General features: G+C 38.6%; 1 protein-coding gene across 1 annotated transcript; it reads right to left on the reverse strand.

Annotated features, from left to right (window-relative positions):
• Nucleotides 1–5,269: 5,269 nt before the first annotated feature.
• LOC101294879 (transcription factor bHLH57-like) lies at nucleotides 5,270–6,951 on the reverse strand. Its single transcript, XM_004306563.1, has 3 exons — nucleotides 6,601–6,951; nucleotides 6,049–6,516; nucleotides 5,270–5,794 (listed from the first exon to the last, which is right to left on the reverse strand). Exons 1-3 carry the CDS (start codon nucleotides 6,811–6,813, stop codon nucleotides 5,711–5,713), a joined length of 765 nt encoding a protein of 254 aa, XP_004306611.1. The 5' UTR covers nucleotides 6,814–6,951; the 3' UTR covers nucleotides 5,270–5,710.
• Between the last annotated feature and the right edge of the window lie 6,989 nt (nucleotides 6,952–13,940).

Below are 13,940 nucleotides of genomic sequence, written 5' to 3' on the forward strand. Positions count from 1 at the left end.
AACAAACACTTACAGACAAGCTTATTCACTGTTTTCATAGAACATACTGTTTGTTTTGGTGAAAATGAACCATCTTTTTACCTTAAGCAACACCCGGTTATAGCCTTATAGCTTTTGACTGCTCCCCATGTCCCAGTGTAGATATCGAGCTACCCCATCGATCATTCTAACACTAGCCAATGCATGTTCTCTATGGTCCAGTTTTGCATGCCTCCTTGATCCTATACGGTGTAAAGGTGAAAACCCAAAGGAGAAAAAGGTGAAAATAATTGAGGGGATATGGTTTCGAGGCCAACAATTTTGCTGGTTAGAAAGGGATGGAGGGAGAAGCACAAGCCTAGGAAAAGGGCTTTACCTCCCTCTCCCTCAGCCCACTCCCCACATTCTGTGACTCGTGTTTGTCTTCTTAGCCAACTTCATTCGAAATATAACATGGCTTTCATGCATTACGGCCACCACCTGTTTGGTGTAAAATGACTCGAAGAAGGGCTTCGATCACGCTTCGTCAACTTTTGCAGGTACCTCCCCCCATGACTACTGATCAAAACCATGAGGTTGATGAGATATGAGTCCCCATGTATGTATGTGTGTGTATATATATATATATATATATATATATATATATATATGATTCCTTCACCCACTCTTCCCTGCTTCAAAGTGCCCGGACACTAGCCCTCTAATGCAACTAAGGTAATTCTCATGGATGCAAAAGTACTTTGGATTTATATTATTGTTTATTGGGTATGGTGGTATGTATATCTGAAGTTCACTAGCAGATGTACCTCAGTATTCTATGCAATTGAGTATGAGTACGAGTAACTGACTCTTTAACCTATTTCATCTAGCTAACTTGGTAAGAACAACAAATTATTAAGGTCCCATAACCGCCATGGTCCCTAAGATATGGCTAAGGACTCAAGCTAGGCAGTAAGGATCTACTAAAATTGGGTACTTAAGCCAATTACATATATATTCACCTGATCTTTTAGACTTGTCTTGCATACATGGTATTTTTCATGTTTTAAATCAAATTTAGTATGTTCGAAAACTTTTTACTTCTTTTAACATACAACGTGTCATGTTTTATCGTGGTCATATCATATGTAGTAATTAATTCACATATTGTCTATGCAAAACTCAAATGCAACATATACATATCTCTTATGAGTTCAATGGCTCATCGGTTTGTTGGCATTCCGTTCAACCTCATTTGACATTGTTGTTGGAAAGAACTTGATTGTAGTTTACAATACTGCAAAGGGCCTGGTTGCAAATGCTTACAACTTAGACGGACATTATTGTTAAAATTTAAAACTGAAATCAGAAAGCATAGAACCCAAGATTACAAATCTGGTGAGTCAAACTACATGAACCCAAAATGCGATCAAAATAATGTTATATAAGAAAGAAAAGATGAACAGGCTAGGTTGAATATATAAGAAAAGGAACAGGAAGAAGGCCATGCATGTTTTCAAGGAAATCGACACCAAAAGAGCCACGAGTACGTACAGAGACAACTCGATCAGAAGCCGAAAGCTAAAAACAGCAACAACACGTACAGATTTCCAATAAAAAAAAACAACACGTACAGATTTATTCACTCGTTCATATTTGATCATATAGGCCTCTCTCTCTCTCTCTCTCTATCTCTCTCGTGCAATAACTCCGAAGAAGAAGTAATTCGCTGGCTCTGTGCGCGTGTGTACTCCACTACTCCAGCGACGCACACACACGACTCTGTCAATGCGTGATTGACTGGACAAAGCCCTCCTCCCTCCCTCGACGATCACTTTGACCCTTTTTTCATCCCTGGCGTTTGACTTCAAATTAAACAAGCAAAAGCTAACAGTTTCAGACCAGACCATCGTCATCGACGTGAATTTCTGACGAGGTGACGATGATCGAGTGTGACCACCGGTCAAAGCGTGGGGATATGATTAATGGAAACCTCTCTGATTTTCTGTTCTGATCTGATCGACTGTACGGCGGAGATAGGGTGGAGAGGTGGTGGCCCGCAGTACAGAGTCTCCGAGGAGATTTCTGGCACTCTGTTAGGATTTGGATGCCCTACTACGATGTGGCTCAGGGAATCAATCTGATGGTTTTTGAAAATAAAGGGCCATGTATGTCAGCCTTATGTTGCCAAAAGCTACAAAACCTAGCTGATCCATGTTCAGACTCAACACGAACAAAGAGAAACTGAACGGAGTTTGGCAATGAGTATTTCTTTTTCATTACTTTCAAAAAAAAAGAAGTATTTCTTTTTCTCTTAAGAAAAATTGAGATTAGGAGTTTTTATTTTTTTTTCTTTTTCATTTCAGAGGGTAAGGCATGCAGAGCTAGCTGGGTAGGTTCTCTTTGGAATTTGAAGTGTAGAGAAGACTAACTAGCTAGCTCTGAGGCTCGAGTAAACAGTATAGTGTAGTACTGATTTAACCCCTTATGTTTTCTAGCTTTTCTTTGGAAATTGTAGTGGTTTTGTAGTATCAGGAAAGAGTAGCAGGTTGAAGTTTCTTGTCTCTGATGAATGAGAACAAAACATCTCAGCAATGATATTTGATTCTTGAAGCATCTCGATCTATCAATACTTGTGTGTATGCTATGCAATGCATGCAAGTCACCTGTAGCGTAACACGCAACTGATCGATACAAACCTAAGCTGAATTTCAAAGATTCTCTTGGGGTGGTTATGTTACAGTGGTGGTGGAACGATGGTTGGTTGAGTAGTAGCAAATAGTTCATGTGTATCAACAGAAATGATTTAAAATAAAAAGATGCATTTTTTTTTTTGTAACAGATAGGTAGAGCAGAGTATTCTCCCACATCAAATTTATTAATAAAAAAACAGATTAATACGGTAACATTGAAATGCATTGTCTTAAACTCACCATAAAAATGTTACGGTGAACGTGATAGAGCAGGGAGTTATATTGGAAAAGAACCCTAAAAATGTTAAACAAAGGAAGGAAGTGCTGAGTACCAAAGTGATCGAATATATCAAACCCTTTTGCAATTGCCATGCAATGTAAAAAGTTAGGCATGAATACCTAAACTGCTGACGGCGTTTTACATTGGTGATAGAACCAACCACATTGAGACTCTCAAAGTACCCTAAAGTCCTAAACTATAGTGTAATCAGACCAAATATGCTTAAGCTAATGCTCATGTATAGTTGAATAGTTCTGGAAATGCGAGATTTGTAGTATAGTAGTGCTGCTCCTCCTACTATATACATTACAGATAGTGACTATACCGCAAATCCACACAGAGGCTCTCCTTTCCAAATAAAACAGTCACTTACCCCCATATAATATCAGACAAATGTTCCTTTTTGGTATATTACAATTTCAATGTATCCGAGGCTAGCATAACCCACTTCGATAAATCCCTTTCAAACATGAATTAAGTAATTAAGTTCTTAATATGGCTTTCTAATTCTTACAACTTGCACTTTTTTTACCAACATGAATCACCATTTTGACAACAGCTAACCACTAGCTAACACCGATCAAACTAATTTATACTGTGAAGCCTTCTTTCGTTATATATCCTTTTAGTGATTCTATTTTAAACTGCATTTTAAATGTATTTTTTAATTACTCAGATACGTATTATGGCAGAATAGTACCATTTGGTCAAGTAATATAGTATCTTTTTCGTAAGTAAGAGGTTATGAGTTCGACTCACGACATACTAATTATAACATTTAAGTTGTTATCCGATAAAAAAAATATATATCGATCATGAGACGTCTTATTGCATGTTCACCTTTCATCTTGCAGCATGCATATTTTGGTTGATGACATGCATTATATTACTTGGAAATTTGATGTGGGTTAATCATGCTACTTGAGCCAAATTACCAACTGAATTTGAGGAAATGATTGAAGACATTGACTTCAGAGTTCAGAGTGAAAAACAAAAGGGATGAGATGTGGGGGTGGGGCGGGGATCAAGCTAAGTAGCTAAGCAACAGAAAGGGCTCTATGATGAGTTCTGATATAATATTTTTCAGATCAAGAAAGGCAAACATGTCATGGAGCATAGCTAGCTGCTACGGCCTACAGCGCAGCATTATTAGCCCCAAAACCAGATGATGTAGATTGGGACTGACCTTGAAGAAAAGCTGTGGAAAATGAAAAGAAATACGCAGACCCAAGATGAATAGGACGACTGAGTCTCTTTAGACATGGGGATAGGTGCTCCATCCTTTGCATTCTTGCCTCCCCTCTCTCTTCAGGCTTCATCATCCTTATGATAATTTCTCAGGCCACATTTTCAGGCAGCTAGCTTCATTATTAAAGTCGAGGTATGTGTATGTATATATTTGATATTTGACTTTGTCCCCATGCCTTTATCTCATTTCATCATTGTCATCAAATTAGAATAATACACACATATACATATACAGGGATCTATATATATATATATATATATATATACATATTATACATCATTTTAAGGCATTGACCCGTGTGGAAGCGGGTGACATGCATGCTTGTCTAACCTTATAAGGGTTTTCTGCATTCGCTTTAATCACACCAGTATTAACCAGGCTGTGTCTCTGTCATTGTTACAGTGTTCCTACTTCAATTTTATCTTCAAAGTTCAGTTCTTTAGTGGTGGCATAGCTACCCTTTTGCAAAGTTTAACGTTTACACTATGAATAACTTGAGCAGATATCAATTGTGAAGAACATTTGTTTGGATATCAGCATGCAGCAGCAGTATTAAACTTTGCCCTTCTGAAATTCAATTGTTTGGAAAAATAGAGTTTGATTAAATAATGAGAGGAATCAGATACGCATATACTGATGTAGTCCACCAGCTAGCATCAGGTGCAATACATGTGGGGGTGGTACCACTTCTTCTGAGCAACAATATAAATAAATAACAGTCTGCATGACTTCTATAAGAATTTCTTTCACAAGCTTCCAGAATGGGCACATGGGAGTGAGCCAAATTTTGCTGCACATAATGCCAATTTTGGTTCACATTTCAAGTCTCTGTAGCCCTAGCCCTCTTTCATCTTCTATCTTGTTGCCTATTTTAACTAACCACTATATATGCACTATCCCTTTCAAAAAAACTAACCACTATCCCTTAAGTTGGATCCAAAAACAGTAAAAGAACTTGGGTTGATGTTAATCATCCCCAGATTGACAGTAAAATTTGATTAGTATCCATGGAGGATGAAGAACAAGCCCCAAGAGGAAGAAAAAAGTGACCTGCATAAAGCATGGTCCTGAACCATTCAGACCCATAATCTATAATTCATATGGATTCCCCCAAAAGTAGGATGTGTAAAGAGAAGCATCCTTTGAAAGATGTAATGATGAGAATCAACAAAAATGAAATAAGCCCTGAAACTCCACAATTCATAACCATGGTGATTGGTAGGGTCCCTAAGCTCCCCATTTTCTTCCAAAAAGAAAAATAAAGTAAACACCGAATAACTTACATTTGAGCTGGGATTAGTAAACAACTCACACAATGCACATCCCTACCGAGAGAGACACAATCTCCCATCCCCAAAAGAGTGAAAGATGACCACCCACCTTACATTTTTCCTCTTCATCTTTTGGAGTTTTGGCCACTCTCTTGCTTTCCCTACTCTTTTTTTGGGTGAGATTCTTCCCCTACTCTATCTAGCTAAGAAATGAAAGTCAGCTGCTTTTTTCTGGAGAGCATTTGAGTCCTTAAAGAAATCAGCTGCCATTGATGAAGCTGAATATTTGATGTACTGCTCTAGCAATGTCATCTGCTGATCCTAACTTGCATCCCTCCTCAATCTGCGTTACCAAGTTCAAAGTGAAAAAAGCATTAGATTAATGCCTACAGCTCCACAAGGCACACCTTTTCCAACAACAAATGAAAAAGAATCTTCATCAAGGACTAGGGTAGCTAGCTTAGGGTGCATGCTAGCCTGGTATCTAGCTCTAGGGGTTGCTTGTGTTGCAAGTCAGAATGGTTTGACCAGAAAAAGACAAAGAGACTAGACAGAATGTTGAAAATACAACCATGATTAAAGAATTTGGTGCAATACCTTGAGATTGAAAGAGTAAAGAACCTTGTCTTCTGAAGAAGTAATGTTGAGGTGCAAAACTGTTAGCCTGATATCTTCAAAGGCAACAAGGGCTCTCACCAACTGGCCAGGCCTCTTTTGACACTGAACCTTCAAGTTCACATGGGTTTGGATCACTGTGACATCTACTTCTGCAGCCTCAGACTTGTTTTGTGCGGTAACTCCATCATCCCCACGAGTGTTTCCTTCCTCAGTCGACCCGATTCTGCATTGGGAGAGAGACATGAACATCCCATTTGAAGGCATTGTCATGGCTGATGATGAAGATGGCGAAGATGATGTCATTGAGTTGTTATTGTTAGGGTCAACATTGGTGGTGGTAAAGCCTTCAGCTCTTCTCATTCTCTTTTGTGCTTCAAGGGACTGAAGGTGCTGCTCCAATTCCTTCACAAAGTCTATTGCTCCCCCAACGATGGAAGCTTGGTCACCCTTTAAGATTATGACAACGCATTTTCAGTGATGACACTAAATTAAACAAATTTAAATTTGGTTAAACGCAGTTGAGATTATTACCCTTTGTATGTAGGAAGGGGGCATGAGGGATCTGAGAACATTGAGATGGTCATTCATTTGGCGTCTGCGGTTTCGCTCAACAGCAATGTGGGTCATTCTCTGGCTCTCTACCTCTTCTTTGTTCTTGGTTGGTCTTGTTCTCTTGCGCTTTCGTCTCTCTCGGGTGGCCGGAGTAGAAGCCGATTTGGTGAACTGTGTCTGGTTAGGAGTCATTTTTGCCGAGTTGAGTTGTTGCAGTTCTTGGTTGCAATCTGAGCTCGCACCACCACCACCCTCAAGAGTACCAGAAACTGAAAGTGTGTTGTTTTGGTGAGGGTTTTGTCCTTCAGATTTTGCTGGTGAATACAACTGTTGTTGATTGTCTTGAGTCACACAGCTCTCAAGTGCTTCAAGTGTGTGAATTTGGGCATTTTGGGTATATCCCATTTCAGGCCATACTGCTGTGGTGGCCTTGTTGAGGAGCTGCAGTCTCAACAGTGCTTGAAAGCTTGGCTCTTTTGGAGAGAAATCACAAGGAGGGAAATCAATGTTTTGTAGCATCTGAAGAAATGGCATTCTATCTTCCAACCCTGAGAGGTATTGTGCTTCCTCTTCTTCCTCAAATCTCAAGCCATGTGTGGTGGTGGTGGTGGTGAATCCTGGGTCTATGCACTGCAAATCCAAATGGTCTCCAAAGAACTGAAAATGGCAAACCAGAAAACCCCATTAAATTGTCAATAAATTAGAAAGAAAGAAAAGAAAGCAACTTTACTGGGTTTCACACCAGACCCTTTATATTAAAAACTGATATGGATTGGGTGGAGGGTGGTTCAGTCTCAAGTTCTCAACTTTGAATACAGAATGTGAATAGAATGTTAAAGAAAGAGTGCATCAGATTTTCTGGTAAAGACTGGCATTGCAATGAATGAAAAAGAAAGAAAGAAAGCATTTTTGAGAAGTAAATGCAGTCAATTTCTTGAATCTTGGAAGGGATTCAACAAAGAGCACAGAGAAAAATAAAGGGTGCGTACAAATTAGGAAACCAGTAACATAAAACATACACAGGGATTTATAGGTCCTTGGAGCCTCTTCATTACTGAGCAGCAAGGAGGTTGGTGAAGAAGATCTTTATAAAAAAATGGCCATCTTTCTTTCTTTCTCTCTCTAGCTCTCTCTCCCTACCAACATTCCATAGTGAGATGCTAACACAACAAAGGCAATAAATGTGAAATCCTCTCACATTCCTTTGTTTTCTGATGCTCTTAAATGGAACAATATTAAATGCTTGGGGTGCTGTTGCTGCTGTAGCTATGAAGAACTCTAGAGAAATCAGAGAGGTGAGTACTTGAGGGGAAAGAAGTTGGTGGTTGAGATGGAGGGGCCTCAGAAGAAGGGTGAAATCCCAGAATCAAAAAATGGGAAAAACTAAGATGGGGTAAGAAATGAAGGGTGGAAAATAATACACTATGAACTTGATTGAGAGTGAGGATATGATATGGTAGATATACTTGAAGCTAGAGGGAGAAAGTATAGTTGGTGAGGTGAAGACTTAGCAGAACAAGAGAAGAGGAGGGGGGGGGGGGGGGGGGACGGTAGGGTTGTCTGGTTTACAAGGTCCCAAGCATTATTGGCGGTGGCAGTTTTGTCCAGCTGCGAGGACAGGCCGTTGTGGGGACTCTCAGAGGAGGCTCTCTATCTCTCTCAGAATGCACACTGCACAGTAAAGAAAGAAGAAAGAAAGAGAAGAGAAAAGCTTTGGAAAGTCCTTCTATGGACTCTCTGTCACTACTAGTCTGCCGATGGGTCAGTCCCAATTTCCCACATGTCCACCCAAAGCCTGCAACCCCAAATCCCAACCCGACCCATATCTCAATTATACCAGCGGTTAATGTAACTTTTAACTTTTTACTCTTTCCTTTTCACTTATTTACTGCTCAAGTACATCCTGATGGAACCTCTTTGGAGACGAGTGAGTTGTGCTCTTGATCACGAGTTCTCATCGGACTGTTTTGAGTTTTATCTGTTGATTCTAGTCAATGCTAACTTGCAGTCTTGCACATCCAATCTACATAATCAGGTTTGGTCTTGTTTATGAGGATGTTTCAGATTTACTCTCAATCATCTTGGTTGGTTGATTTGCTCGTTAGATCTTCCATAATCTCACTGTTGTTACCTATTTTGAAATGGCAAACAAGTTCAAAAAAGATCATTTCGTTCAGTTTGGGCTTGTATTCGTAAGTTGCTACAAAACAGTGATACAACGTTCATAAACTAGCAAATATTTTTGAATAAAAAAATATACTTCAGAAAATTGACTGGTGAGATTAGAACAAATCATGTTTGAAAAAAAAATCATCTCACCAAGAAATAAGTCAATCCCTCAATTTCTAAAGCTAGGATCACATGTATGCAATTAGGATTCTATAAAACCATAACTAAAATTGTTCACACAATTTAAAGACTAATTAGATCACAAAATCATAGCAAAAACAAAAATTAACTTGTTAAAGTGATAAAAAACTAAACTCGTTCTCTAAAATAGTTAAAGAGCTAATATAGAAAGTCTTTGATCTGTTCATCATTGTTAATAAATAACGTCCTTACAAGGCTTAACTAAAAAAATTAAAAAGGTAAGGCACAGACTCAATTAGAAGTCATCTCTTATAATAAACTTCCAACACATATCTCTGGAGAATTCTTTTTTTTTTTTTTTTTTGTGAATAGGCGGAGAATGAACTTCTTTATTCTTTATAATTAGTGCCTAAGGAGACATAAACTTGGGCCAAAACTTAATATTTCAACAATCATCCTCCAAAAGTATTCGGTGGAGCATACGAAATAGTAAGGAGCATTATAGATTTTATTTATAAAAAAATATCTAAGTTTTTCGGCAAACATGCCATGTAAATGAAAATGAAAAATTCTCTAACGGCTAGCTCGTGGTTTAATGTTTGAACATAGATTTTTTCCAAACAAGAGTAAGTTTTTCGACAGTTATATCTTTTTGATCTTTTGGTAAATTGTAAAATCTTTCCTTGTCACACAAACTTCTTTCAAGTTGCAATTTGGTTTAACCAAAAGTACAAAACAAGACAATAGTTAAAACCTCTTCACATCCCAACAAGCAATAAAGCAAAATCTTACTTCTCATTCTCAATAATCAAAACATTTTTGGCTTGGGGCATATACTCACCAACTGTGGGTATGTTTGACAATAAATGTGTCGGGACCAAAAAATTTGTCTCTATGGGACTGAATCCTAGATTCATTTATAGCTAGCATTATTATGGTATTTCCTATTTGGATTTCCCTCCTAGCTTCTTAACCAAAAATTTTCAAGTCAATTCACAGTATATAAACATTTTGTGCTCTCTCTCAACTGATCATCAAGACATCAACTCATCTCCTCCCAAAAGCAGTGACATTTGACACCACACACCATGATTTCCATAAAGATACTAGCTCCCATATCATCCTATTATTGGTTCTACATTATCTTGTGGTGTATATATGACGACTGAAAGATATCTGTTAGTTCAGGCCCTAATGTTTTCCAAGTTATGCTGGGATTTCTGTCCTTATACATAAACAAAATGGCCCAATTACGCAGATAGCTCTACCCCTTTGAGCTTCAAATCATTCACGGTTCACAAATCACATCCATGCATAGTTCAATCTTTCCAAGTTGCTATAGCATTACCTCTCTTTCAAGGCACACTACAGCTCCCCCAATCCCTAATTTCCTTTTCGATTTCGCTTAGATTTTGATAACAAGGATAAACCATATGAATTGAAAGGCCATCTCTTATCGTTTTTGGTTAGGTTGTTTTCAGCACCACTCGTACTGTGTCACCTATTCCTATAACCAGTTTAAGCATGTATTTGTCCTATAAGGCAAAATCTCTATTTTTCCTCTTCTTTTTTTCGTTTCTGGGTAACAAAGATGGATGTGAATGGCAGCTAGCTAGCCGACTTGTTTGTACTTTCACAATTGCACCAAAAGTAATAGAACAGTTCAGAAGCAGTCTTCATCAATCCGTTAAGAACTGATAAGTGTGGCAAGAAAGTATACACGTATGACGTTCTTCTATTTTCTGCGTATTCATCTGGGAGTCTATAGTTCAACCAGTACACTAAGAATTATGTGATTTTTCACATGCATCCAGTACTTTGAATGCCAATCTTGTACCAGCTAGCTGTGGACTCACATATGTTTCGTTCAGAGGGCGACGAATAAGTCTGCACGCTAACTTGTTTTCTGCAGCCTCCTTGAAGCAATTAGTTGGAGGCTTTGTTTTACAAACTTAAGTGAGCTCGATTGCCTTCACTAACTCGTGCTCACATTGATCTTGCATCACACTATCTCTCGGAAAGTTAAGATTTCATAGAAGAAAACTTTCGGAAACACAAATTAAGTTCTAATACCATATTAGATAAAGACTAGTCCTAAAACTTGTGCAGCTTTGTGTATAGGGAGCAAGTGACAAATTTAATCCACATATCCAGCTAGTTCTATCTTATCCAGGCCATTGCCTGTTTCTCTTCTTATATTATAATCTAGTGCAGATCTTCAATCCACATGACCAGAAGCAGCTCATACTCCTAAAAGTGAGCAGATAATTCAAAATTGTTTGTCTTCTTCAAGATGCCATTCCAGAGCAAGAAAATATATAAACTAGAACTCATGGAGATGGGGCAGCATAATATAATTATTAACCAAGAAAATATTTGGCACTACTCATGTCAGTACTCAGGCACTAGTACATGAAAATCCCACAAATATACTTGGAAGTAATTCACTGAAATTAAAACCTTATCCTCTATGACTACTTACAAGGTCAAGCTTCACTGCAGCCACATCAATAATGTGTACAAGATATGGCTGCTTTCAAATCTTTGCAAGATTTATCTCAAAACATAATTAATAGAAAAGGTTCTTCCACAATTTATATATAGAACAAACTCTTCAGTGCAGGAAGAGATACAGGAGTAGCCCAGTCCGGAACATTATAAAATACATGGTTTTAATACTCCGGAGCACGATACAACACCTCAATTTCAAGAGTATCATACAGTATATGCAATCATCATGCACAACTGAAATTAAGTTATATATATCACCTTAAAGTTTACAAATTTGGAAATAAGTCATGCAACAGTATGAAATCTAGCTCAGGGACAAGTAAAGTTCACAGGCTTTTTCTACTATTTGAGGATGACAAAATACCTCTGGCACCTTCGTACGTAGACCAAATCAATTGTACACGTGAAACCAACATTACAATCTAGCTAGTGCTGATCATGGCAGCCAGAGACCCAGAGTAGATGCGTTTCACATGTCATTTATCAAAATGGCTTTCAGTGTAGGCCTACATACCTGCACAGTCCTCCTTCAAACTCTCATGAGGAGAAACACACAGTAACTCCTATTAAGATCTTGTGAATGGTACACCGTACACTGATTGACTGATTGAAATACGCTAATGACTGCAATACCTGCAGATCTTAGGTTATCATAAACACACTATAAAAATGCTAAACTTGCTAGAACATGTTGAATCATGAGCTCCCCCTTAAAGAAATTTTCATGTTCGTAATATGCTGCCTAATCTGCCTTTTAGCCATGTTTAGGAGGCAGCAACTCAGCAAGCTTGGCTAAACAATTTGTGCTCCGAGAACCAAATATACAAGTTCCAAAACCATCTCATGCTGTATTTCCATATAACAACTTGGGGTCAATGTAATCCAAGTTCTATTTGATACTCATGAAGTCACATGCATGTAGTCCATATTTACCAACAATGAAGAAAATTCCACAGGTTGTTAAAGGAGACTTTAAGCATGTATGTTGAGTATCAGTGCTCTAATGGCAGCTACATGAGTCACCAAAACTGGAGGCAAAATGTACAGCAAACAGAATGGTTAGTCTTGGTTGGTCCATGCATAGCACTGGAAAAATCAGGGTCATGATCTTGGGGAGTTCCAGGAGGTATGCGACTAATAAGGCCGCCACGAATGTATGCAAAAATGAACACAAGGGATCAGGTTGGATTATCTTTGAGTTTGTAGGTTACCCCAAGAGGGTCTGTTTGAGCCTCACTATAACCAAATGTTGTTAGCAACTAATGCCAAGCATTTGAAGTAACAATTCAACAGAGGGCATATGGACTCTGGAGTATCGGCGGCTTGCTGCTGGCTTATGTGACCATAGTACAATCTATATAATAGTATAGTACAAATCTGGGAACCTTTTCATGATACACAGCTGGCGGAGCAAGCTTCAACTGAGGGATATTTTCAATCCCACCAATCCTTGGTCTGTTTGCAAATTGGTCAAGATCTCAAACTGAAACATCCATGTCCAGTTCGTCAATTAGATCAAGTCCAAGAAAATAATTGATGACAATAGCAAATAAAACAAAATGATGATAATCGGAACGATAATAAGAACTTACTATACAGATGATAATTTCTGAAGTCCATTATTCTCTGCTGCATTGCTTTGATGGTGGGGAGCAGGTGTTCAATGTGTATGTGTTGGTCTAATGAACACTATTTTAGGTGCTGTCGATGAGATTTCTTTTCAGAAATACATACAGGTCATCGCGAGGATCGACGAGCTACTACTTGATGTGTCATGCTCCTAAACTTCACACCGGAGGTGTTGCGTGACCACACTTGAAAATGCTTAGAAGAGTGCAACTAAGTTCATATTATATCACTGAATAAAGAGGAGTGCATAAGGTTGGAGAAATGCTTAATAGCTCCCCAGTACGTACAGCTAGGGCTGCTAGGCAGAAATGCCTTCTGCAGAAAATAATCTATCAAGCACAAAAGCGCAATGCAGTATGACATGATACTTTTCTGTTGCTTTGATTTGAACTATCAACAATAATTCTTATCTATTCACTAATAGAGGACTCTGAAAGCACTGAAACGCAGCAAAGATTAATTTTGGTGCAATCTTTGAGAGCGTTCAGTTCTTGATGAAGATTCAAGCTAAAAGGGGTCTTGATTTTGTTCTGGTTTTTTGAGACTGAGGCCAGAGTTTGGTTCATTGTGGACGGTGGCGGAATGGTGGTGATGGTTTGGAACAGAGGCCAGGGCTGTGAAGGCGTCAAGCAGAGAGATCGGAGCAAGCTTCCTTTTATTTTTTTTTGTACGAAAAAAAATCTGGGAGTAAAAAAAAAAATTAGTAAATAAAAACAAATCCTGCGGGCTAGGCGGACACGAGGTGGGCCTAGGCGGAATCAACGCGGGCTGAGCCTGCAGGCTTGAGGGTCCAACATTTAAAAAAATCACTCAAACTAAAGGCAGAGAGAGAGAGAGAGAGAGAGAGAGAGAGAGAGAGAGAGAGACTG

This window comes from Fragaria vesca, linkage group LG7, assembly GCF_000184155.1.
Source record: "Fragaria vesca subsp. vesca linkage group LG7, FraVesHawaii_1.0, whole genome shotgun sequence".
NCBI classification, from domain to species: domain Eukaryota; kingdom Viridiplantae; phylum Streptophyta; class Magnoliopsida; order Rosales; family Rosaceae; genus Fragaria; species Fragaria vesca.

Bases quoted from the DNA above. Each gene is read 5' to 3' on its own strand.
- LOC101294879 (XM_004306563.1), bottom strand. From the start codon at position 6,813: ATGACTCCTAACCAGACACAGTTCACCAAATCGGCTTCTACTCCGGCC. The intron at 6,517-6,600 runs GTAATAATCTCA...ATAATCTTAAAG, and splicing joins CCCCTTCCTACATACAAAGG to GGTGACCAAGCTTCCATCGT. The intron at 5,795-6,048 runs GTATTGCACCAA...TTGGTAACGCAG, and splicing joins TTTACTCTTTCAATCTCAAG to ATTGAGGAGGGATGCAAGTT.